A 21006-nucleotide genomic window follows, 5' to 3' on the forward strand; every position below is an offset into this window, starting at 1 on the left:
TAAAGAAATAACAAATAATAACAAGTTTTTGATATAATAACTTCGTTATCCATGTTTTACATTTCTAAGATTACTTTTTAAATGCTAAAAATATGTTTCAGTCCCATCCAAACATCTGAATCTCAATCTTCATGCCTTTACAGTAATTAAGTCTAGTTGTGGTTTATCTCCAGCTGTGCACGGTGGGACAGTCTGTGTACTCAACAGAGGAGGACATTTCACAACACGATTAACTTTGACATTGTGAATACTTCTACACCCATACACATGCCAAAAAAGTGTTGTTCAGTTCAGAAACATAATCAAGTGGTTTTAATTTGTTAACATTGTGCTCAACATTTCCCAGCACTTGAGCAGCTCTAATTCCATGTCAAGATTACTGGAACTGCAAATAAGAGAGGGGACAACAGAAAAAGAGGAAACATCAGATCAATGCAGTAACAAATCAAGAGAAGCAGAGTGCTGTGGTGTTAGAAAAGGCACATTACTAGTTTCACACACACTAAAGGGTCATGTCATGTTGTGGTTGTAGTTTCTGTCTGAACAGAAACTTGAGTTTCTGTGAATTAAGAGGATTTGAGCCCAAAGAGTTTGGGGAAAGCAGCATCAGGGAATTCAATGTAGAGAGCACTTCAGGGCACTGTGCTTCTGACTTGAATCAGTGGAAATTATCAGCTGTATTACTGTATGTGTGTCATGTGTCTGTGATGTTTTACAGATGACTAACAGGTGACTGATGATGTGCTACCCACTGACAGAAAATAACATCTACAATATTTATCAGTGTTGATTTGATTCCTGAAAATGTTTCACAAGTGTTTCACAACTCTGATCCATGAAAATACACTTTACACTACACTGGCATGTACTTGTAGTTCTGTACAGGAAGTGCACATTTCTTTATGGTGTGACCTGATGTTTTGTTCGCTTATGATGAATTAGCTTCTCAATCTACCCTCATGCAAACACTAAACAGCATACGTTGATTTGTTGTCCTATGTGCCACACTGCAAAGAAATCACACGTAATGTGTTGTATGCATCACACCTTGCAGAGTTGTTTTTCATAGTTCTTCAAATAGTGTTATATATCTTACAAATGTGAGGTGCTACTGTTCTAATTTAGAGTTTTATTTTAAATGTTTCTGTGTTTCTTTATCCCTGGTCTTTTAAATATATGTGTCATTAGGTGCAATACCTACGATAGAAGACATTAAGTGCCAATTACTTATGCGATTTTAAGGGGTTTTCAGAGGCTGAGGGGATCTTTTAATTCTAACTCTATTTAAACTCAGTGTGGTTATGTCCACTGCACTTGTGGGAATTGGGCAACTTTTATCAACCTTATGGGAGTTAAACTCTAGAATCAACATTTTAAGGATCTTTTATATATATATTTGAAATTTGAAGCCAGCAAAAAAAAAAAAAGATTGATTATTTCTCAGCCAGTGTTTACATTCTGCCAATGTAGAGAGCTCTCACTTGTATTCATTTTAGGATTTTACACTCTTGAATCCAGTCTTTCAAAAACAAATGATATTGGCAGGCATGCATAGCCAAAATGAACAGGCCTGTTTCCTGTATACTGACCAATGGAAGAAGCTCTCTGAAAAAATGTGACTTTTAGTCAAAGGCGCAACCTCAGCGAAACTTCAAGCTATGCTAAAGGCATGAATTGGCTGACAGCATAACCACTGAAGAGAAGTGAGATGAGAAACAAAAGGGGTTCCTATCAACATGTTTTGTGGTGGAAAAATACAACTTAATAAGGTTAACAATTTAAAATACAATTTAAGATATTAAACTTTACTTTAGGGTGACCTTGACTGTACTGTACTCCTGGTTAAAATCACCATTTAAACATCACCTTCAGAGTTTTAGTCCACTCTCTAAAGCTGGTCTTAAATTATCTTTGGTCGATTTTAAAAGTCATACTTGTGGCTTCATGAAACTTGCTTTTATCCTACTGCAGGTCTACCTGATGCAGCTTCCCTTCAGTAAAGTGTTGAAAATAGTATGTCTACATAAAATAACAGGAAAATAAGGAAGTCAATATCCCAAGGACTCACATATTTAAACCTATCATTCTCACTGTTATTGCTGCAGCTCTGTGCATGTGTTTGCAATGGAGAGAGAGTATTTGCAGACAGGAAGTTATTCTGATTGGCTGTGAGCTGCAGCAGTGCCTCGATGCCATTGGTTCAGGCAGGTGGGGCTGTCTCTGACTCATTTCCCACGGGAGGGAAGGAAACCCTCTAGTCAGCTCTGCAGACAGCCTCCCCCTCAGATAAATAATTCATCTCACAACGTCTGTATGTGTGTGTGTGTGTGTGGGTGTGTGTGTGTGTGTGTGTGTGTGTGTGTGTGTGTGTGTGTGTGTGTGTGTGTGTGTGTGTGTGTGTGTGTGTGTGTGTGTGTGTGTGTGTGTGTGTGTGTGTGTGTGTGTGTGTGTGTGTGTGTGTGTGTGTGTGTGTGTGTGTGTGTGTGTGGCTGAGCCTTGATGAGCACTGTGCCTGTTGTGTGTGTGTATTCTATCTGCTTTTTAGTCCCACCACTTCTCAGTGCTGTAGGCTACTGTATTCTGAGCTGCTTTTACAGTAAGAGCAATAATGCGGGGGAAGGCCTCCCATTCACCCTTTTTGAAGAGTAAATTATGTGTTTAAGGTCACAGGATCCGGGTGGATGAGCGTGGAGGTCAAACGCATAAAACACTGTTATTAGACAAGACAAGCTCAAAGTAAAACACTCCTGGGAAAACTATCAGAAGGTCAATTTGCATCTGGATCACATATCTCTTCTTTGGACCTCCGCAATGAAACATGCTGACAACAAACTATCGTTATTGCATGTTAAAGTTTACTACTGTAGTAAAGATATGCAGGTCAGACATATTGGAGGCTGGTAAAACTGTCATAGTTATGTATATTTTCAGCTTGCCAACCTTAAATTATTCAGAAATCAGACACCGGAAAGACAATGATTGCGTAGGATTTCTATTTTTCAACAGCCTTGGTTGACACACCTCAAAGCCATTATTTGGATACCTCCCCTGACACACCTTATTTAGCTTAATATCTTTTTTTAGATCATACCATGAAGCATAAAAAGCGATAATTGAAATTATCCCACCAACTATTGATTTCAGACATAGTCTAATCACAATACAATTGTATTTCAAACACACATATAATATGTTTGCCAGTATCTGAAGTTAGTATTCAGAGTCACTCTCGTAACATGGCTACTACTGCAACACAAAAAGTGGCTAAATGTTTACAGAAATGATAAGTCAAAGAATTTCCTGTGTCCCGCAGAGCTGAGTTCCACCCTGATGGAGAAGATGCAGGCCCAGGAGATAATGAGCGGCCTGAGGATACCGGAGATAGCCGAGCTGGGACAGTTCTTCAGCACTCTGCCGACCTCCACGCTGGTGGGCATCGGCGCTCTGACAGCCGTGCTGGCCTACTGGTTGGCTACCAGACCCCGCCCCATCAAGGCCCCCTGCAACCTGCAGCACCAGTCTGAGGAGGTGCCGGTAAGATGGAGCACAAATGTATTCATAGATGCATGCATAAGTAAGTATATTAGGGTCATATGCACAAATGCTGACGACATGCATGAAAGTTTCACACTCATCTGCATGCAAGTGGATCATTCGCACCTCACTTCTTGTTCTCTTGCTATTCTTTTTATGCTCTCAAATAAACATCCTGGCTTTATTGAAGTTCAACACAACTGATATTTCACATATATACATGTTTGTTTGAGAGATTTTGATAATAAAATGGATTACTTTGCAAGTGATGGCTCAATAAAAAAAAAATATTTAGAAAGTGGGAGGACTATTTCACACATCAGTTTTGATCAGCAGGCCACATGCTAGTGGTTATTCTGCAAATTGTAGACACACACACACACATACACATACACACACACACACACACACACACACACACACACACACACACACCCACAGTGTGATTTATATTTTATCAGCATGTGTTGGAAATTAGAAACTCTTTTGAAATGTTTTTAGACTGTGAGGTGTTTTTTTCTTGGGAACCTGACTTTGTGTGTCTGACAAGCACACACATGCAGGCAGAGAGAAATGAAGACACACTTATGAGACACAGGAATTTATATGAAGCAACTTTGTCTGCACCGATTTGTGAGGTGAAAAAAGAGATCATTCGGAGTTCAAAGAACACTATTTTCTACTTACTCTCCCTTAGGGTTTTGTAAACGTGGCCTCTATGATGGAGAATTTGATATTTTTGGGATTTCCTGGGTACATTTAGCTTTTAGTTTTGACAGTGTGCTGTGAAGATTTATCGGGTCATACTGTCTCTTTGTTTCTCTCTCTCTGGTTACGACAGCATGAAAATGGAGGTCGCAGGTCCATGCTGGGCGACAGCTCCAAGCTGCTTACTCATTACCATGACGACGCCAGGACCATGTACGAAGTCTTCCAGAGAGGCCTCCACATATCTGGTGTGTAGGATGGGGGGAAATAAGCACTCAACTGTGTTATGTGATAAAACCCAAAGTCATGACTCTGATGCTGGAGGTAAAATGAATCCTCTGGTTGCTGGTTGCCAAGGTGATGCCCATCGTTGCTAAGGGTAACAGCGCCAGGGCTCACAACCAGGGAGTGTCAAGTGACCAAGTGACTGACTCCCAGTGCAGGGATATTCCTTCCTATTTGAGGTTGAAAATAGTGGCCGAATGAATTGAATGGTTAGTTACTGAAGCTAGAGCACATTTCAGAAGTATAAGTAAAGCATTTGCTTACAGAGCACGTTACTACAAATTAAGTTTTTCAGTCCTGGCTTTTTTTTTCTTTCTTTTTTTGGCTATATTCTCCACTGAGTTCACAAGCTATTTGCTAAAGTATGACTGTCAGCTGTTTGGTGTTAAGGAGGTAGAGTACAGTGCCATTCTAAAAGTTTTTGGGTGAAAACTACACCATGAGAGCATTGCAAGTAAACCAAAACAATAAAGTTGTGGGCAAACAGCTCAAAAATAGACTGATACTCAAATTAAGCTTCATAAGGCCAGAAGAAGCTACAGATTTTGTTGATAGTTTTCTGTATGTTTATCAATACAAGGGCTACATGGTTTGTCTTCAGGACTTTAGGATCGATCATACCTTTTCAGTCTGATTAGGGAGTGAACACACACACCAACAATAAGTAACATTGTTTTTGTGGCTATGTGGTTTGGTAATACCTATTGAAATGAATTGCTTTGTTTAGAAAAAAGTTAACATCATACAAACCTTATAATTCGGACCCCCCTTTGATTTCACTGTGTGTTCAACAGGTGATGGACCTTGTTTAGGCTCGCGGCTCCCTAACCAGCCTTACAAATGGATATCCTACAAAGAGGTTAGTGCAATTTGAACAATGACAGGTGCAATGAGGAGTGAGGTAAATTCAAAAAAGAGATTTCCAGGTTGCCTTTTTAAGCTGAATATACTGTAGGTTACTGTTTTTAAATTGTATGTGCAGTCATAATGTATTTCCTATTGGTAAAACCACAGCATTTTCTATAAAATCCTATCTATCATCATCAGCTTTGTAATGACATTTGATGAGCTATCCTCCGGCCATCCATCCATTTAAGTAACTATGTAATTCGACACTTGGTGTAGTTTGCAACCTGAGTAGCACAGAGGCTTTGTTGCACCAAATCTGCCTAGCAACTAAGCATAGCACCACCATGATGGTCCAATGAAGAACTGCAGTCTGCACCAACCACCCTAAATCCATGTTGTAGTGTGGGTTTATAGGGGTTTATTTAGAACTATTAACGAAGCACTTTTATACTAATAAAGGACTGGCTTATCTAAAGCCAGTTGAGTAGCACTTTAAATGTTTTGGCTCTATGAAACCTGATGTACTTATATGATTCTGTTTTCTTCAAGGTTGTGTCTTCCTGGTCGAATGTACTTATTGTAAGTCGCTTTGGATAAAAGCGTCAGCTAAATGCAATGTAATGTAATGTAATGTAAAAGTAAGTGATGTTATTAGAAAAAGTTAAAACCTGTCAGTTTATCAGATTATTAACTTGAATCACTGGCTTCACAATAGCATCATGAAACATTGGCTTCTTACCAAAACTAGATTCAAGCAAATACTAGCAAACACAAGGCTGAAATAGCGAATGTCATGGAAATTTGGAAATGGTTTAAGGGGAGTTTCCTTTTGAAATCCTCCCAGTAAAGCAATGCCAAAGTCAATATGAGAAGTAGCCTAAATTACACAACCGTCAGTTTTATTGATGTGACTTAACAAGGTAGTGGTGGGTGGAAGTTGTGTTTCTGTTCAATTCATTACATTATAATTTCCAGAAAAGTCAGACAAGTCTAGGTTGGAAAAAAATATGCCTGGGCACATTCTTGTTTTGCATCTTCATTTGTTGCCCTAACACAGTAACATACAACCTGTCTTTCACAATAACTGAGGAATTAGATTTGTTCAGAAATGTTATTTTGTTTTTTAGCTGGAGCATGACATAAAATAAACCCCATGCTGAGGTGAATACTAACCAAATGTATTTCCCTTTTTTACAAAATCATTCATTTGGAAACATGATTAAATATAGCCAAACAAAGACCAAAGCCCAAATGCTAGGGAGAATTCCTGTTACCCAAGAAATTGAAAAGCTATAAAAAAAGTTATAAAAAGTGTTCATGAAGACTGAAAGACAGACTCAGCATTTGTTTTGTGCCACTTGGTCTAATCAGCGGATGTTCTGCCTTCCCTCTTTATAGGTGACGGCCCGCGCTGAGTATCTGGGTTCAGGCCTCCTGCACCAGGGCTGCCAGCCTGACCCAAACCAGTTCATAGGAGTGTTTGCCCAGAACAGACCAGAGGTGACTCTCAGTTTTTGTCTTGATACCTGTCTGTCTCTGTCTCTCTCTATCCATTCAATGCATTCTCACAATCTCTCTGCTTCACTGTGTCAATTATTGGCTCCGAAACCATTTTACAGATGGTTTCAATCACACAAGCCGCTAACCCAAACAAACACACACTCAAAAACACTTCTGTTATCAATCAATCAATCAATGTTTATTTATATAGCCCAATATCACAAATGTTACATTTGTCTCAGTGGTCTTCACAGTGTGTACAGAATATCAGTATGACAATACGACACCCTCTGTCCTTTGACCCTCACATCGTACAAGGAAAAACTTCCGGAGAAAACCCACAGTTTAAAGGGAAAAATGGGAGAAACCTCAGGGAGAGCAACAGAGGAGGGATCCCTCTCCCAGGACGGACAGACGTGTAATAGATGCCGTGTGTAAATCGAAAAGATAATACATTTACAACATAGGTAGTCCAAATGTTTGGAAATGCATGTGTGTATAATAGGAAGATGAATCCACGAGGATGTCAGCAATCTTGTGGGAGCCATCAGTGAAGTAGTATGGTGAGAGTCTGGCAGGACCGCAGAGACAGGTTCAGCCACGACTCGAAGTCCAGGACTCAGATCCATTACTCAGGATAGAGGATCCAGGACACACAACCACAGCAACAGGATTAGCCTCGACTCAGGATCCCGGCGTATATATGGACACAAAAAAGAGATTTGGGGGAAACTGGGTTAATCGGAACATGAGAGTACACAGGTACAAACAGACAGAAAGGCGGAGTAAGGTGCCCCCCCAACAGTCCAAGCCTATAGCAGCTAAACTAACGTGTCTACATACATGCACTCCCTTAGGATAGGTTGAGGGAAAAGGGTAGCAAGTAAGAAGTAGGAAACAGAGGTGGAGAGGCACACAGGGAGAAAGGTCCCCACTGGAACCTGAATTGGTTAGAGGTAAGGAGTGGGTCTGTGGCTACGTTCCACACTCCCGGGCCGGGCTAGGCCTTCTCTGCAACCTGTTACCCTCTAATAGAACCTCGAGAGGTCAGAGAGGGGAAAGGTTTTGGATAAAGTTTTAAATATAAGATCTACGTTTTTAGGATTTAAGTGAAAGAGTAAGAACTAATATCTTCCAAGGAGTTCGTTTATTACTAATTAGCCTTTTATGTCTTGAAAAGGTTTTGAGACTATAAACATGTCACATAAATAAGTAAGTGAAAGTTTTTTGCTGATATCTCACAGGTGAATGAACTCTAACTCCTGACCTTTGACCCCGGTTTATGTGTGATTTTAGTGGATCATCTCAGAGCTAGCATGCTATACCTACTCCATGGTGGTGGTTCCCCTTTATGACACACTGGGCCCAGACGCCATACGGTTCATCATTAACACGGGTAAGTACACACACAATAAAACTACTCATATGAAGGCTAGCTGGCAGCTATGCTAACACACACACACACAGGATCTTTAACATGTCTTTTAGCCTTGTTCAGTTTTGAGTTTTAGATATCACAAACAGTCTTAATAAGATAAGTACTTTATTGATTCCAATTTGGGAAATGTTTGCATTGCAGCGGCATAAAAAGACAAGGCATTGTACATTAGAGAAATTAAAAGACTATAAATAAACAATTCATAATGTAAACATCTCAAATAGAAATAAAATAGCATTACAAAATATACATGTTGACATACAAATGTACAGTAAACTAAATAAAAAGCAGGATGTCAAAACACTATGTTGTCAAAACTTAGATAAGAAGGTCTCAGACCTTATTTAATTAATATTAAATATTAAATTGAATATAAATGGAAAATGTACAGTGTGAAGAGATCTTTGAATTGCTGGATTATGGTTTCAAAAATAAATAAAAGGAATGATCTGAAGACTGCAAAAACAGACAAGTCAGGCTGCTGAGTTATTAACCTTAAATACAGTTCTTATTTGATTTGTGCTGAACTGACCACACATTTTCGCTGAACACCAAATCAACATCTGTGTCGTCTTTTTTTCTTGTTTGTTACTTTTTTATTTATTTTTCCGCTGATATTCACACAAGGGTGCACGTGCGCTTGTGTGCTTGTGTCATTTCAGCTGACATCTCAACAGTCATCTGTGACAAAGTAGATAAAGCTCAGGTGCTTCTGGAAAACGTGGAGCGTAAGGAGACTCCGGGCCTGCGAAGAATCATCCTGATGGATGAATTTGACTCTGCCCTCATTGAACACGGAAAGAGCTGCGGCGTCCACGTGCAGGCCATGCAGGAAGTCGAGGTATGACACGTACAGTAGGACCAGCACAGTTTAATGGTACCTTCACTTGACTGATATTTAAGTGTTTTAACCTAGCATATTCTGATGCAACTTTCCATCCTTTAGTTTTAAACAGATATATATATATATATATATATGTTTCCTGCACTCTAGATTCATTTAAGCACAACACAATATGTCATTTTTATCTTCAATCTTCATAAATGTCATTATTATGTATCGGCATCACTCATTTTGTGTCCGTCACGGAACAGGCTTCAAACAAACAAAATCTGTGCAAACATTTACTTGTAAATGCAAACTTAGATAGACATTTAATGTTGTCCTACAAACATTAAATGTCATTAAACTTAAACATTTAAGGTCAAATCGTTTTTTAGGATTTATATGTCTTGTCTAGAAAATGGTAAACGTGTCTGTTGATTTTAAAGTGTTATATATTTACAGGGACTGTTGCAAAACCGAAGTAACTCATAAACATCAGGGTTAAAATGGAGAAGATTTTTACCTAAAAATATAGTGGGAGTGTGTAGAGGCCGGATTTGAGTGTGGCCTATATTTCATCTGAAATATAAAGGTATAATGAAGCAACGCTTTTTTTGTATGTTTTTGGTAAAAATCCAGAATCTCAATGGCACACACAAGCTTCAACAGCCAGTCAAAACAAACTTATGTTGAGATTTGATCAGCATAAGATACAAAAAAAAGTTGTTTATCTCTACAGTTAGTCTCGTTCTACAGAATCTGAAAACTGGGGATTTCACATGCACAGTATCATAAACAACAACTCCTAAAAGTTACTGTTACGGCCTGGCTCATAGGCTGCAACAAACATGGGAGACCAGACAAGTTAAGTGTAACAAAAGCATATTTATTTACAATACCACAAAAACCAAAGGTCTTCAAATAAACCTAATAAATGTGGAAGTCAGTTATCAGTAATGATTGCATGCATGGGTGTGTGAAAATGTGCAGAAACAAAGACGCGGCCGTGTCCAACAGAAGAGTGAGAGCGCAGTATGGGTTGGTGTTTGCCTTTTATGTCGATGGCCCAGGTGTGGCTCATCAGGTTGATCACCTGAAACACAAACAAGAGCCAGCAAGCAGAACACAAAGGCAGAGACCCCTAGTGGAGTGGAGGGGGTCGTAACAGTTACAAAACAATAGACATGGGTTGTTATGCGACTATGCCTTATGTGGATTCATTTATAATAATTTGACTGCTGTTTTCATTCCTGTAACTGTGAGTGCTTGGAGAGCACAATCACGACAAATATGCAGGCGAAAGTGTTCAAACAGCTAACAGCAGTCACAAAGACAAGCATAAAATACATGCAAATGTTTTTCTTTTTTTCTTTCCTGCCAACAATCACATAGAAAAAGAGTGAGCGAAGAAAAACACTTTGGCATGCTTTCAATTCTCAGGAAACTTGGCATACATAACCATCATTCCTCTGTGATGATTAACTTTCAATGAACTGTGCCAGTGTGGTAGACACCCAGCTCTTCTGGTTTACCAGGTGACTTAAAATACATGAGGGCACTTATTGTCAATCCTGCTGAATAACAGTGAATTCAGTATTAAGAGGAAAAAAGCTGAGGGTCTCAAGAGATAGCTTTCTGAGCATTTTGCTTTCCATCGACATGTGGTCCATAAAGTAACCTTAAAGAAACGGCTGATCACATATTTTAATGTCATGTATGCATCAAAAGTGTACTCTTGATGTTTATTTTTTTTCTGTTGTTTTTTTCTTACAGACTTTGGGCAGAGAGCATCACAGAAAACCTATAGTAAGTACAAATGAAAGATTCCACTGTAGAGAAAGATGAATTGTATGACATTTTACAAATCCTACTTGCATGGCTATAGCACTGTTGCTTTTTGACAGTTTTACATTTATTTGTTCCCAACAGAAATATCTCAACAACTAATCAATTAAATACCATCATGTCTTCTACAGACATTCATGTTCTCCAGAGGATGAATTGTACTCTGTGTTTAATGCAAATCAGGACTTTGTTAGCATGCTAACATGCTACATTAAGATTGGTGAACATTAGACATCATACCTTCGACACACTAGCTTGTTAGGATTGTATTTATGAGCATTAGCATTTAGCCCAAAGTTAAGCCTTACAAAGCCGCTAGCAAGGCCGTACACTCTTAGATTGTTTTGACTTTAAACAAACATAAGTCACCATTCTTTGTGTAAAACCTTAACTTGGTTTACAACACATTGCTTTTTAGAGCCTGTAAAGTGATTATAGCAATAGTTTCAACATCCTCTTATAAATAAATAGAATATGCTGTTGATTCGCTGTTATTACCAAAATAAAAACATGTAAGACATTTAAATCATGTAATGTAAATTGTAAGTTACATTTTGCTGGCTCAACAGTGACAATTCAGCCAAGACGCTTGCTACTGGGTATTAGCCAGCTTAGCAAGTATTACTCTCTGTTTAAACATCACAGAGAGACATACTTTAAATAGTGAGCACACTAATTGAACTAAAGAAACAGCTTTGACAGTGTTTCTGGCAACACAGCACATACTACTGTTGGTATGATGGCAGAGAAAGGGGCCAGAGCAGATGTCTATAAATACAGTTTGTGCAAACATGTGAACAATTGAATGATATTTATTCTAAAGGTGAAAGAAGTAGAAGTTAATTTGATGTTATGTTAGAATGAAATGTCATGTCTGACCAACACCATTTTGTCTCCTCAGCCACCAGCGCCAGATGACCTGTCCATCGTGTGTTTCACCAGTGGGACCACAGGTAATCTTTCAGGTTTTAAAGGCTTATTGTCATAACATATACAAAACTATTGTGTAATTATCTAATGTCAACTTAGATCACAGCTTCCTCAACAATGCAATACAATAATAAAACAAAACAACAACAATACAAATAGGGGGGTGGGGGTATTCCTGTAGATCCCCATGCAAAAATATCCCATACTGCACCAACACAATGTGCCCTAATATAATTAGTCAACACCCACACCAAGGTTTCCCTTGCCAGCGTGACTCCAAGCAATGTTTTTCACTTAATTACTGCATTTGTTTGCAAAGAGATTATTATGCCGTTCCCTTAAAGTCCAGTCAAACATTAGTGTGCTCTCTGATTCATAATTATATATTCTCTTGTGCTTGATGGTTATCTAAGTGTTTGTAATGTGATCATTTAGGTGTAATTCAGAGTTATCAAAGATGTGTTTGCATAGGGAACTGCAGAGCTGGAGAAGTCAGACTTGTGGACAGGTCACCAATGAATTCTCTGTTATTTGGTGCTGTCATTGAATATATGTATCACTTTTTGACATATAATATGCACTTATTGCTATTTGGAAAAATACAAAAAAAATGTAAATAATGTTTGATGTGGCAAAAATCTGTCTAAAATAGAGTATATGGTTTTTCTGTGTAATGCAATTTCACATTTTCAGCTGGGAAGCTATCTTATTGTTAAGATTATGATCATTTTTAGATAAAAGCGGCACAAATGCTATTCTTGAAGGGGAGACAGGAAGACAAGCATTTACTGTAAATGAATCCAGTTTCTTTGCAGCAGCAGAGTGACCTTTTGCCCGCTTTTCATTACATAAATGGCCGGATTACACGGCATGTCGTCTAATTACAAAGGGCGGCACATACTTTTAAGTAAGGAAGCATGCATGAGTTTTGGGAGGTCTTATCTCTCAACCAACACACATGAGTCAAAAAGGCAGGTCACTTTAGGACACACTGGTGTCAGTTTACAAGTTGAACCAGATGCAGCTCCAGGCTCACACTCTGCCATCTGCTGGCTTTCAGAGAATCATGCAGCCACTCTGACATGTGGCACCACTTCCACACATGACTCTCCATTTCTCGAGAATTCCCTCCCTCTGTGTTGCAACATGTAGACAGCTCTGAGCCTGTAACCCTCATCTTTTAAAGCTGCAGGAATCAGACGATGACACTGGAAAGAGGAACACTTTTTATTGCTTCATATACACCACTTTGTGTGGAAAGGACTAAGCAATGCAAAGACATTACATTAATCTGGAAGAACGTTTTTATTATTCGTTCTCTGTTTTTGGAATTGCCAAAAAACTCAAGAATGACATATGATTCAGGGTTTTTCTGTTTAATGTGGAAAGAGAGGTTTATAGAAGTTGCATAATAGAGTTCTAATTTTAAAGTTGAGGCCCTCAAAACACATTCTGGTCATTTTGGAAATGTACCCATTCGAACATGCATTTATATATTTTGAAGAAAATGAATGTATAGAGATTCAATATATTTCCAAATGTGGTAAAATCAGTAATTCGTTTTGAAATTCAAAGTGAGGTATATTTTGAAAGGTACTTTTTTCAAACACTTCAGTGAACAGGTCACACTTGTGGTTGTTCATCAGGTTTTAAAGTGGGAAAACACTTCAACATTTCTTTGGAATCTATTTAATTTGAATGATATCATATATGTTTCCACATGGTCTGTCAGTCAGAAGCCCTCAGTATGTCTTCCCTTAATTATCCCATTATGGTTGTACACTTCTACGAATATATAAGTGGAAGTAAAATCCAGGTAAATTCCTTGGAAACACAGCTTTGTATTTCCATGTCTGATTCATTGAATCAGAATGATCTTGGAGCACATTGGGAGAATTTCACTTCATTAATTTCTGCATTTCTTTTGTCTGCCTTCACAGGAAACCCAAAGGGAGTCATGCTTACCCATGGGAACGTGGTGGCAGATTTCTCAGGCTTCCTCAGAGTAACAGATGTAAGTGACCATGTCTTCTTTTGTCCTGTTCCCTGGACTTTTTATTGCTAATCTTTGCTTGGATATGTATCAGTCTGGTTTAACTGTATGCGTTTTATAGGTAACTTAATTGTTTCATTCCTTTGGTTTCCTGCAGAAAGTCATTAGTCCAAACCAAGATGATTGCCTCATTTCCTTCCTGCCACTGGCTCACATGTTCGAGAGGCTCATTGAGGTAAATAAGCTCCACTGGGATATTTGCCCACAGGACTGAGATAGTTATGTGTCAGGGCAGGATGTCAGGAGTGTGGGGACAGAGGAAGGATCTGTGTTAATTTGAGATCGTGTGTGTGGGAGGCAGAAAGCAAGGAAGGGAGGGGTTGTGTTTTCCCTTTCCCTCTCCTTTCCTTAAGTTTCGTTTTCCTACTCTGAGGATCAATGCCATTTCTTGCTTTTACAGTCACTGGGGTGCATGTTGCATCATATACAACATTACACATACACATGCCAATATACACACAATAAACCACGTTATTGACAAGGCAATTTACAAAAACATTAAAAGCATTAAGACCTAGTGTAAAATAAACTCATTATATATTTAAAAAATAAATAATTATAAAAGCCAAGAAAATGCCAATCATAACAAGAATAAAGAATTAAATAAAATAAAAAATATGAAAAAAAAGAATAAAAGTTACAGTGTAGTGTAAGACATGAATAGTTCTTTGATTTTTAATAAAAGGCAGCAATACAAATTGTAATTAATTAATTAAAAATAAGTGAGAGTTGCAGCAGACCTGCAGTTTTCTGGAAGCTTGCTCCAGATATATGGAGTTAAAACCTGTTTACCCGCAGTTAGCAAGTAATCAGATTCTTTAATCAGCTGGCATATTTAAGTGTTTTTGCAGGATCCTTTGGACTGACTTGACCCACAGTAATGAGAGCAAAAAAAACAACTCAATGTTTGTGTTTGAGTCAGAAAGTGACTAAAAGTCTCAATTTATTAAGCCTTTTTGTCATGCACATGAAACCAGGGTAGCCTTTACCTTAGAAATGATTAACTGAATAACTAAATGTGTTCTTTAAAACCACAACATTTAAAACTGCATTTCAAAACGAAACAATAAGGAATTGCAGGAAGACAAAATGTGTCATTCATTGGTGGACAATTGTTCCTCTGGGATACACTGTAACACACACATGCAGAGTGATCTAACACTTTAGATTCTAGACATCAAAGAAATAAACAATCTGTGAAGGTTGCTTGCTTCGCATTATTTAAGATTCCTTTTGTGTTTGTGTCCGCTTAGTGATTCTTCAAATGAAGGCTCACAATGGCAACAGCAATAATCACTCACATTAAAGCCCACATGGAACACCAGAGCTGCTGTTTTCAACCTAACGTGCAGCCATTATAGCTCTTCCTGTTTTGTTTTGTTTTTCTTATTATCATACCCAGATGCATTGGTAGTTTGGTAGAGCATGTGTCATACACTTTTTAAAGTTTGTTCGTCAGTGGTCAGGGTTTTACAAGCAGAGGTGAATATATGGATTAAAATGTTTCGCCTTAAGCAAAACTGGTCAGTTTTTCATTTACTGTGAGGTTATTGATTTCACATCAGATGTGTTTATCTACATTTGGGCTAAGCATTAACAGCAAAAAGAACAGTTACTCTACAGACAAAGTGGCAGTAAGTTGAATTTGTTTTTCACTTTGAATCTGGGAAGCCAACATTTTATATAAATCAATAAACAATTGAATGAAGTTGTGCTAAAATTGCATTTCTGTCTCTTTAAATTAGTCCTGTCGAAACGTTTTAAAATTCTGTTAATCTAAGGTTATCGTAAGTGGACCAGCAAGTATGTACATACAGTATATGTGTGTCTGATGTGGGTGTCATGTGCCATGTATGTCTCTCACATCAAAGTAGGTTGCATCAGGTTAAACCGGCCTGGTTTGTTTGCCTTGGATCCGTTTCAGCGGCATGAGACTCAGACACAGGAAACCACCTAAGTTCCTCAGATAGCAGCACATCAGATCACACAATTGAAGCACACTTTATGCTCATACACACAAATAATCACATGCAAACCTCCAATTCTGATTCCAGTGGTGTTGCGAGGCAAAGCAGAGGGGAAACCTTCCGCTTTGCTGTGTCCTCAGATGGCACTTTGCACTTTCGTGTTGAGAAGGGTGCTATGTAAATAAAGTTTTACTTACTTACAGAAACAGGAAGTGTCAAGTATGGTGCATTTTTTCACAGACGCTTCACAACAAAAGGACTTGTGCTGAGTTAGGCTTTATTCTGAGGAAGTGACACAGTCTGCATATGATCAGTAAAAGGATCAGTGGTTTGGGAACCACTTTGAAGATCAGGCCTACTGAACATAGTACATTAGTTTTCTTTTGAAATATGTTTGGTATTCTCTTTTGTCAGGTCGTCCACCAAATAGTTGCAACGAAATGTGAACAATCAGTTTTTTATTACATTACATTACATTACATTTACTCAAGGGCACACTAGTGGTGGTGTTCCAGGCGGGATTTGAACACACAACCTTCCGATCTTCAGCCCACCTCAGTATCCATTAGACCAGTGGTTCCCAACCTGGGGGGCGTGCCCCCCTTGGGGGGGCACCAAAGATTGCAGGGGGGGAGCCAGGCCTCAAATGATTTGAGGCCAAATATCATATTTAGACTTTTTTACATATAATTGTAACGCAATACATGATTGTCACTAAAAGCCTTGTCTCTACATTACAATAAAAAAATAATTAATAATTAATTTGAATACAAATTCAAGTTAGTAGCTATTATAGGCATAAAAAGACAGAAATGTATAATTCTTTCTTTAATAGAAATGTTTCTTCTACCCGTAAAGTGTCCAAACCAGGCTTTTCTGGATAAGCGCATTTTTAAAACATAGTCATTGTCCATGCCGGTTTCAGATTATTTGTCACAGTTGCTCCGATCAGATCGGTCTCCTCCATTTTGTAGATTATTTACGACTTTTGAATCCACATAAACACATCGGCAAAATCCGGCTCACTTTGATCCAAATTAATTAATCCTTAGTCCAATAACCATCAAAGTCACTCCAATAGTGCTCCTTAATTACGATTTCATCGTCTTTAAAACAACATACTTCACATTCATCCAGTTTGGGACAGTAGTTGTAGCATTTTTGCTACTTTTAAACTTGAATTACCGCTGCGCTTGAATTACCGCCCCCAACAGGAGTCATTTGGGGGGGATCTTGGGAAAAAAGGTTGGGAACCCCTGCATTAGATCACCACTACCCCTAGTTTTCTTGGTTGTTTGATTTGTTGGTTGTATATTTGGGTCCACCACTGATCTTCCCTTCCCTGGGATTTAGGATTTTGAGGTAGAAAGGAGTTAAAGTAGGCATGCCTTTCACTCATGATGATGATTACTGCATAATGAGTCACTTCCGCTGCTGTTAACTTGAGTTTATCCTCTGTGAACTGACATTTCCTCTTATATTATATTATATTAGTGCTTTGTTGCACAAACAAGCAGCAAGTTCAACTCAGCTCTTTTCAGTTCACTTTAGAAACCAAAAAGAAGTTGAAGTCACTCTGCTCAAACATTTGAAAAGCTAACATAATACGTAGAAAGCAATGGTAGGAATTAACAAGTACTGTACTTGAGTACATTTTTGACAAACTTGTACTTTTTCATTTTATGCTTAATTCTCCTCATGCTCAGTTTGAAATATAAAAATACTACATATTACATACAAAATTGGTACTGTGAAAGACATTGACTACGTACACAAGACGTTGACTACACACAAGACATTGACTACGTAGAGTAGACAATCAAGTTGTTGAAACATCATAAGCAAGGTTCCTTTAGTATGTAAGAGTGATTTTTTTTACAAATATAAAAATAGTTTTCTCTTATCTCTCTTTATTTTGTCCCTAAATCCCTTTGAAATTGTTGTTTAGAAAAGCGCTATATGAGCATGGGTCACACAAGATTTTATCAAAAAGTTTTATGTTGAATTTAAAAGGATTTAAAAGCTATCAGTGTTAGTATTTGTCTGTAAAAGATATGTGACAGCTAGCGTTAAGCTCACTATCTATGTGTATGTTTCTGCAGTCTGTGGTGTACTGCCATGGAGGACGGATCGGCTTCTATCAAGGCGACATCCGTCTCCTCCCAGATGACATGAAGGCCCTGCGGCCGACCATTTTCCCTGTGGTGCCTCGACTATTAAACCGCATGTACGACAAGGTGAGATTTAATTAACTGTTGTTCTGCTGGTGGTAAGATATATAGCTTTTCTTAGATAATTGTACGTATCTTTAAAAAACTATTTGAAACAACCTAATGAAATGGCTTATCAGTACCTTTTTGAGTCATGTTGTGATATATTTAATTCATTATTGTCGTGGTTTAGGCATAGAACGAAGTGTTTTCTTTCAAACATGACAAATGCATCCTCCTGTAATGCATGTTGTGTAATAAAAACCTTTAAATTGTAAGAAATTATGTCACAGAGTATGATGTCAGCGAATGAAACAGAGTTTTGTTATTTCACTTGATTATGGGGTTACCTTCTTTCTGGTAATGTTGGGTCATTTTAAATGAACACGTGATTTCAATAGCAGTAACCAGAAGGGTCTGTCGCCAACCATACAAATATGTAATTTGTCTTTTTCTCGTGCAGATCTTCAGCCAGGCTAACAGCCCGTTGAAGCGCTGGCTGCTCAACTTTGCTGCCAAAAGAAAAGGTGCTGAAGTCAGTAGCGGGATCATTCGCAGTGACAGCTTCTGGGACAAAATCTTCTTCAGTAAAATTCAGGTAAGTGTTTCCTCTAACTGAGTAAATGTGCCACTATGAATATCTGTGATCACAAGATGACCAAATCCTTCAAAATCACCGTCACAAACTCTGTCTACTCCTCTATGCCTAGAGCATTTTGGAAACGTGTAACTGGAAAATGTGTGGAAATTAATAACTTTGCAAATTTGCAACTCTGTGATTGACTTTCAACCTTTTGTCAAGCACCGTGTGCATTTTTGATCTGGGGTGGAAGGGCCAACTTTAAATGCAGTGTTTACAAACCGAAACCAATTGTGCTCATTGTGCGTTTGATAGATACAAATAAAGACCCCTCTGTATTGATTATGATCTCCTCTACAGGCCAGCCTCGGAGGAAGACTGAGGATGATTATAACAGGAGCCGCTCCTACCTCGCCATGTGTCCTGGGATTCCTCAGAGCTGCACTGGGATGCCAGGTCTGACAGACATACAAACCCTACTCTTACTTTTACCAAAACATAGGTTAGTTTTAATGTTAAGCCTACATTCTGTGTAAACCACATTAATACAACTTTGAAGATGAGGACCGACAAAGAAATCCCACTACCACAGCCTGAAACTCTAATTGGTCTTCTTAAAGAGATGTGCAACTAGGGCTGGGTAATATACTGATGTTATATTGATATCATAATAGGAGACTTGATATCTTTGACGGTTTCTGATATTGAAATATCGCATGAGTGTAGTATTTTCCTGGTTTCAAAGGATACATTAGTATAGTGTCTTATTTTTCTAATACCAGACAGTTCTAACTTTTCTTTTACTTTCTTTTACTTGCCTTTACCCAATTAGCCATTATATCGATAGATAGATAGATGATAGATGATATATAGATATTATATTGATCCCAAATGATTTAGTTACAGTAGCAGCTGAGTGTTCAGGCATTACAAAAACATTAAAGTTGGACAAAAGGTATAAACGTGATCAAATAAAATAAAGATATAAATAAAACAATGTTTATATGTGTTCTATCTACAGTAGAAAAAACATGAACAACAAAGAATACTAAATATGAAATGTTCTCGATAAGATAGACAGTTCAAGGAAAGACCAATATCGGTAGCAGATATATACGTAATAGTATATAAATAACAGTGGCAAATATCCACATAACTAATGATAATTTATCAACATTTTCCTTGTGTTCATACTTTTTTGAAAGCTCCAATTTTCAACCCTCATCAACATCAACATTGAGGTTATTGATCAGAAATGTTGTGATATGTTTTAGCACATTTCCCACTGTGTGCAGTGCAGTGCAGGCACACATACATATTGACACACATAATTACAGTTGGTGACCTAACTTCCTCCCCACAGCCCTTAATACATCCTGTGTGTGTGTGTGTGTGTGTGTGTGTGGGTGTGTAGGTGTACGAGGCGTACGGCCAGACAGAGTGCACAGCTGGCTGCACCTTCACCACACCTGGAGACTGGACCCAAGGTGAGCACTAGTTTTTATGTCACAGCCCTAGAAAACACAGACATTTGTATCTCTGCCAAACTCACTGAACTTGTCAAATTGACTAAAGGCTCAAAGGTCAAAAAGTGACATGGTGTTATGACTTTAAAAAATAAACAATACTTAGATCAAATAGTGTTTAATTGACGTCACCTTGTCATTGAACTTGATAGGTGAACTGTTGCTCCCTGAATCAGCATGATAAGAAATGGGGGGATAATATCGTACAGACTATAAAGCCGTATCAGCCCTGCTCCCAGTTTATAAATCACACCCTGTGGAAAATAAGGTGGGCGAGAGTGAGTGGCTGTACAGTACATTGAAAACAGAAAAAAGGAGAGGCCCCTGCTGGGAAAAACCCATAAGAAAGAGCTGTTAGGCAACATTATTGACAGTCAAATACCTGCTTAGGTGTTTTCCAATATCAACAAGCCACTATGAAAAGAAGCTGACAAAACCGCCAGTGGTGCTTTACACCTCTAGGCATTGATGGTAATGTTCCAAGTCACCGAGTGTGTATTCATTTGCTGTCTGATCAAGTTCTCAGATAAAAGGTTTGAAGCTAGAGCTCAAATAAAATAAACCAGTGCATTGCAATATTTCTTATCTCATAATATATATTTATTAAAGCCAGAGTACAAGAAAACCTACCATAGTAAAATACGTTTGTATGAAAGGTCCTCGTTTAAACTTTACTATTAGCTGCCATAATGCTTCCTTGGTAGCGGTCTCATTGCTGAGTGAAGATGGGTTAAACAAACATGGATGCAATTTGT

At 38.3% G+C, this 21006-nt stretch overlaps 1 protein-coding gene across 4 annotated transcripts in view; it reads left to right on the plus strand.

Moving 5' to 3' along the window:
* Positions 1 to 21006, plus strand: part of acsl6 (acyl-CoA synthetase long chain family member 6) — a 35895-nt gene that overhangs the window by 10888 nt on the left and 4001 nt on the right. For all 4 annotated transcript variants that reach the window (XM_034206609.1, XM_034206608.1, XM_034206607.1 and 1 more), the window contains exons 2-15: positions 3314 to 3534; positions 4376 to 4490; positions 5322 to 5386; positions 6775 to 6876; positions 8173 to 8272; positions 8977 to 9155; positions 10914 to 10946; positions 11887 to 11938; positions 13856 to 13929; positions 14066 to 14143; positions 18038 to 18172; positions 18609 to 18743; positions 19086 to 19181; positions 20140 to 20212. In XM_034206609.1, coding sequence (XP_034062500.1) covers positions 3331 to 3534; positions 4376 to 4490; positions 5322 to 5386; positions 6775 to 6876; positions 8173 to 8272; positions 8977 to 9155; positions 10914 to 10946; positions 11887 to 11938; positions 13856 to 13929; positions 14066 to 14143; positions 18038 to 18172; positions 18609 to 18743; positions 19086 to 19181; positions 20140 to 20212 — 1441 coding nt within the window. In that variant the 5' untranslated portion in view covers positions 3314 to 3330. The remainder of the gene's footprint in view (positions 1 to 3313; positions 3535 to 4375; positions 4491 to 5321; positions 5387 to 6774; positions 6877 to 8172; positions 8273 to 8976; positions 9156 to 10913; positions 10947 to 11886; positions 11939 to 13855; positions 13930 to 14065; positions 14144 to 18037; positions 18173 to 18608; positions 18744 to 19085; positions 19182 to 20139; positions 20213 to 21006) is intronic.

This window comes from Gymnodraco acuticeps, unplaced genomic scaffold (assembly GCF_902827175.1).
Source record: "Gymnodraco acuticeps unplaced genomic scaffold, fGymAcu1.1, whole genome shotgun sequence".
NCBI lineage: Eukaryota > Metazoa > Chordata > Actinopteri > Perciformes > Bathydraconidae > Gymnodraco > Gymnodraco acuticeps.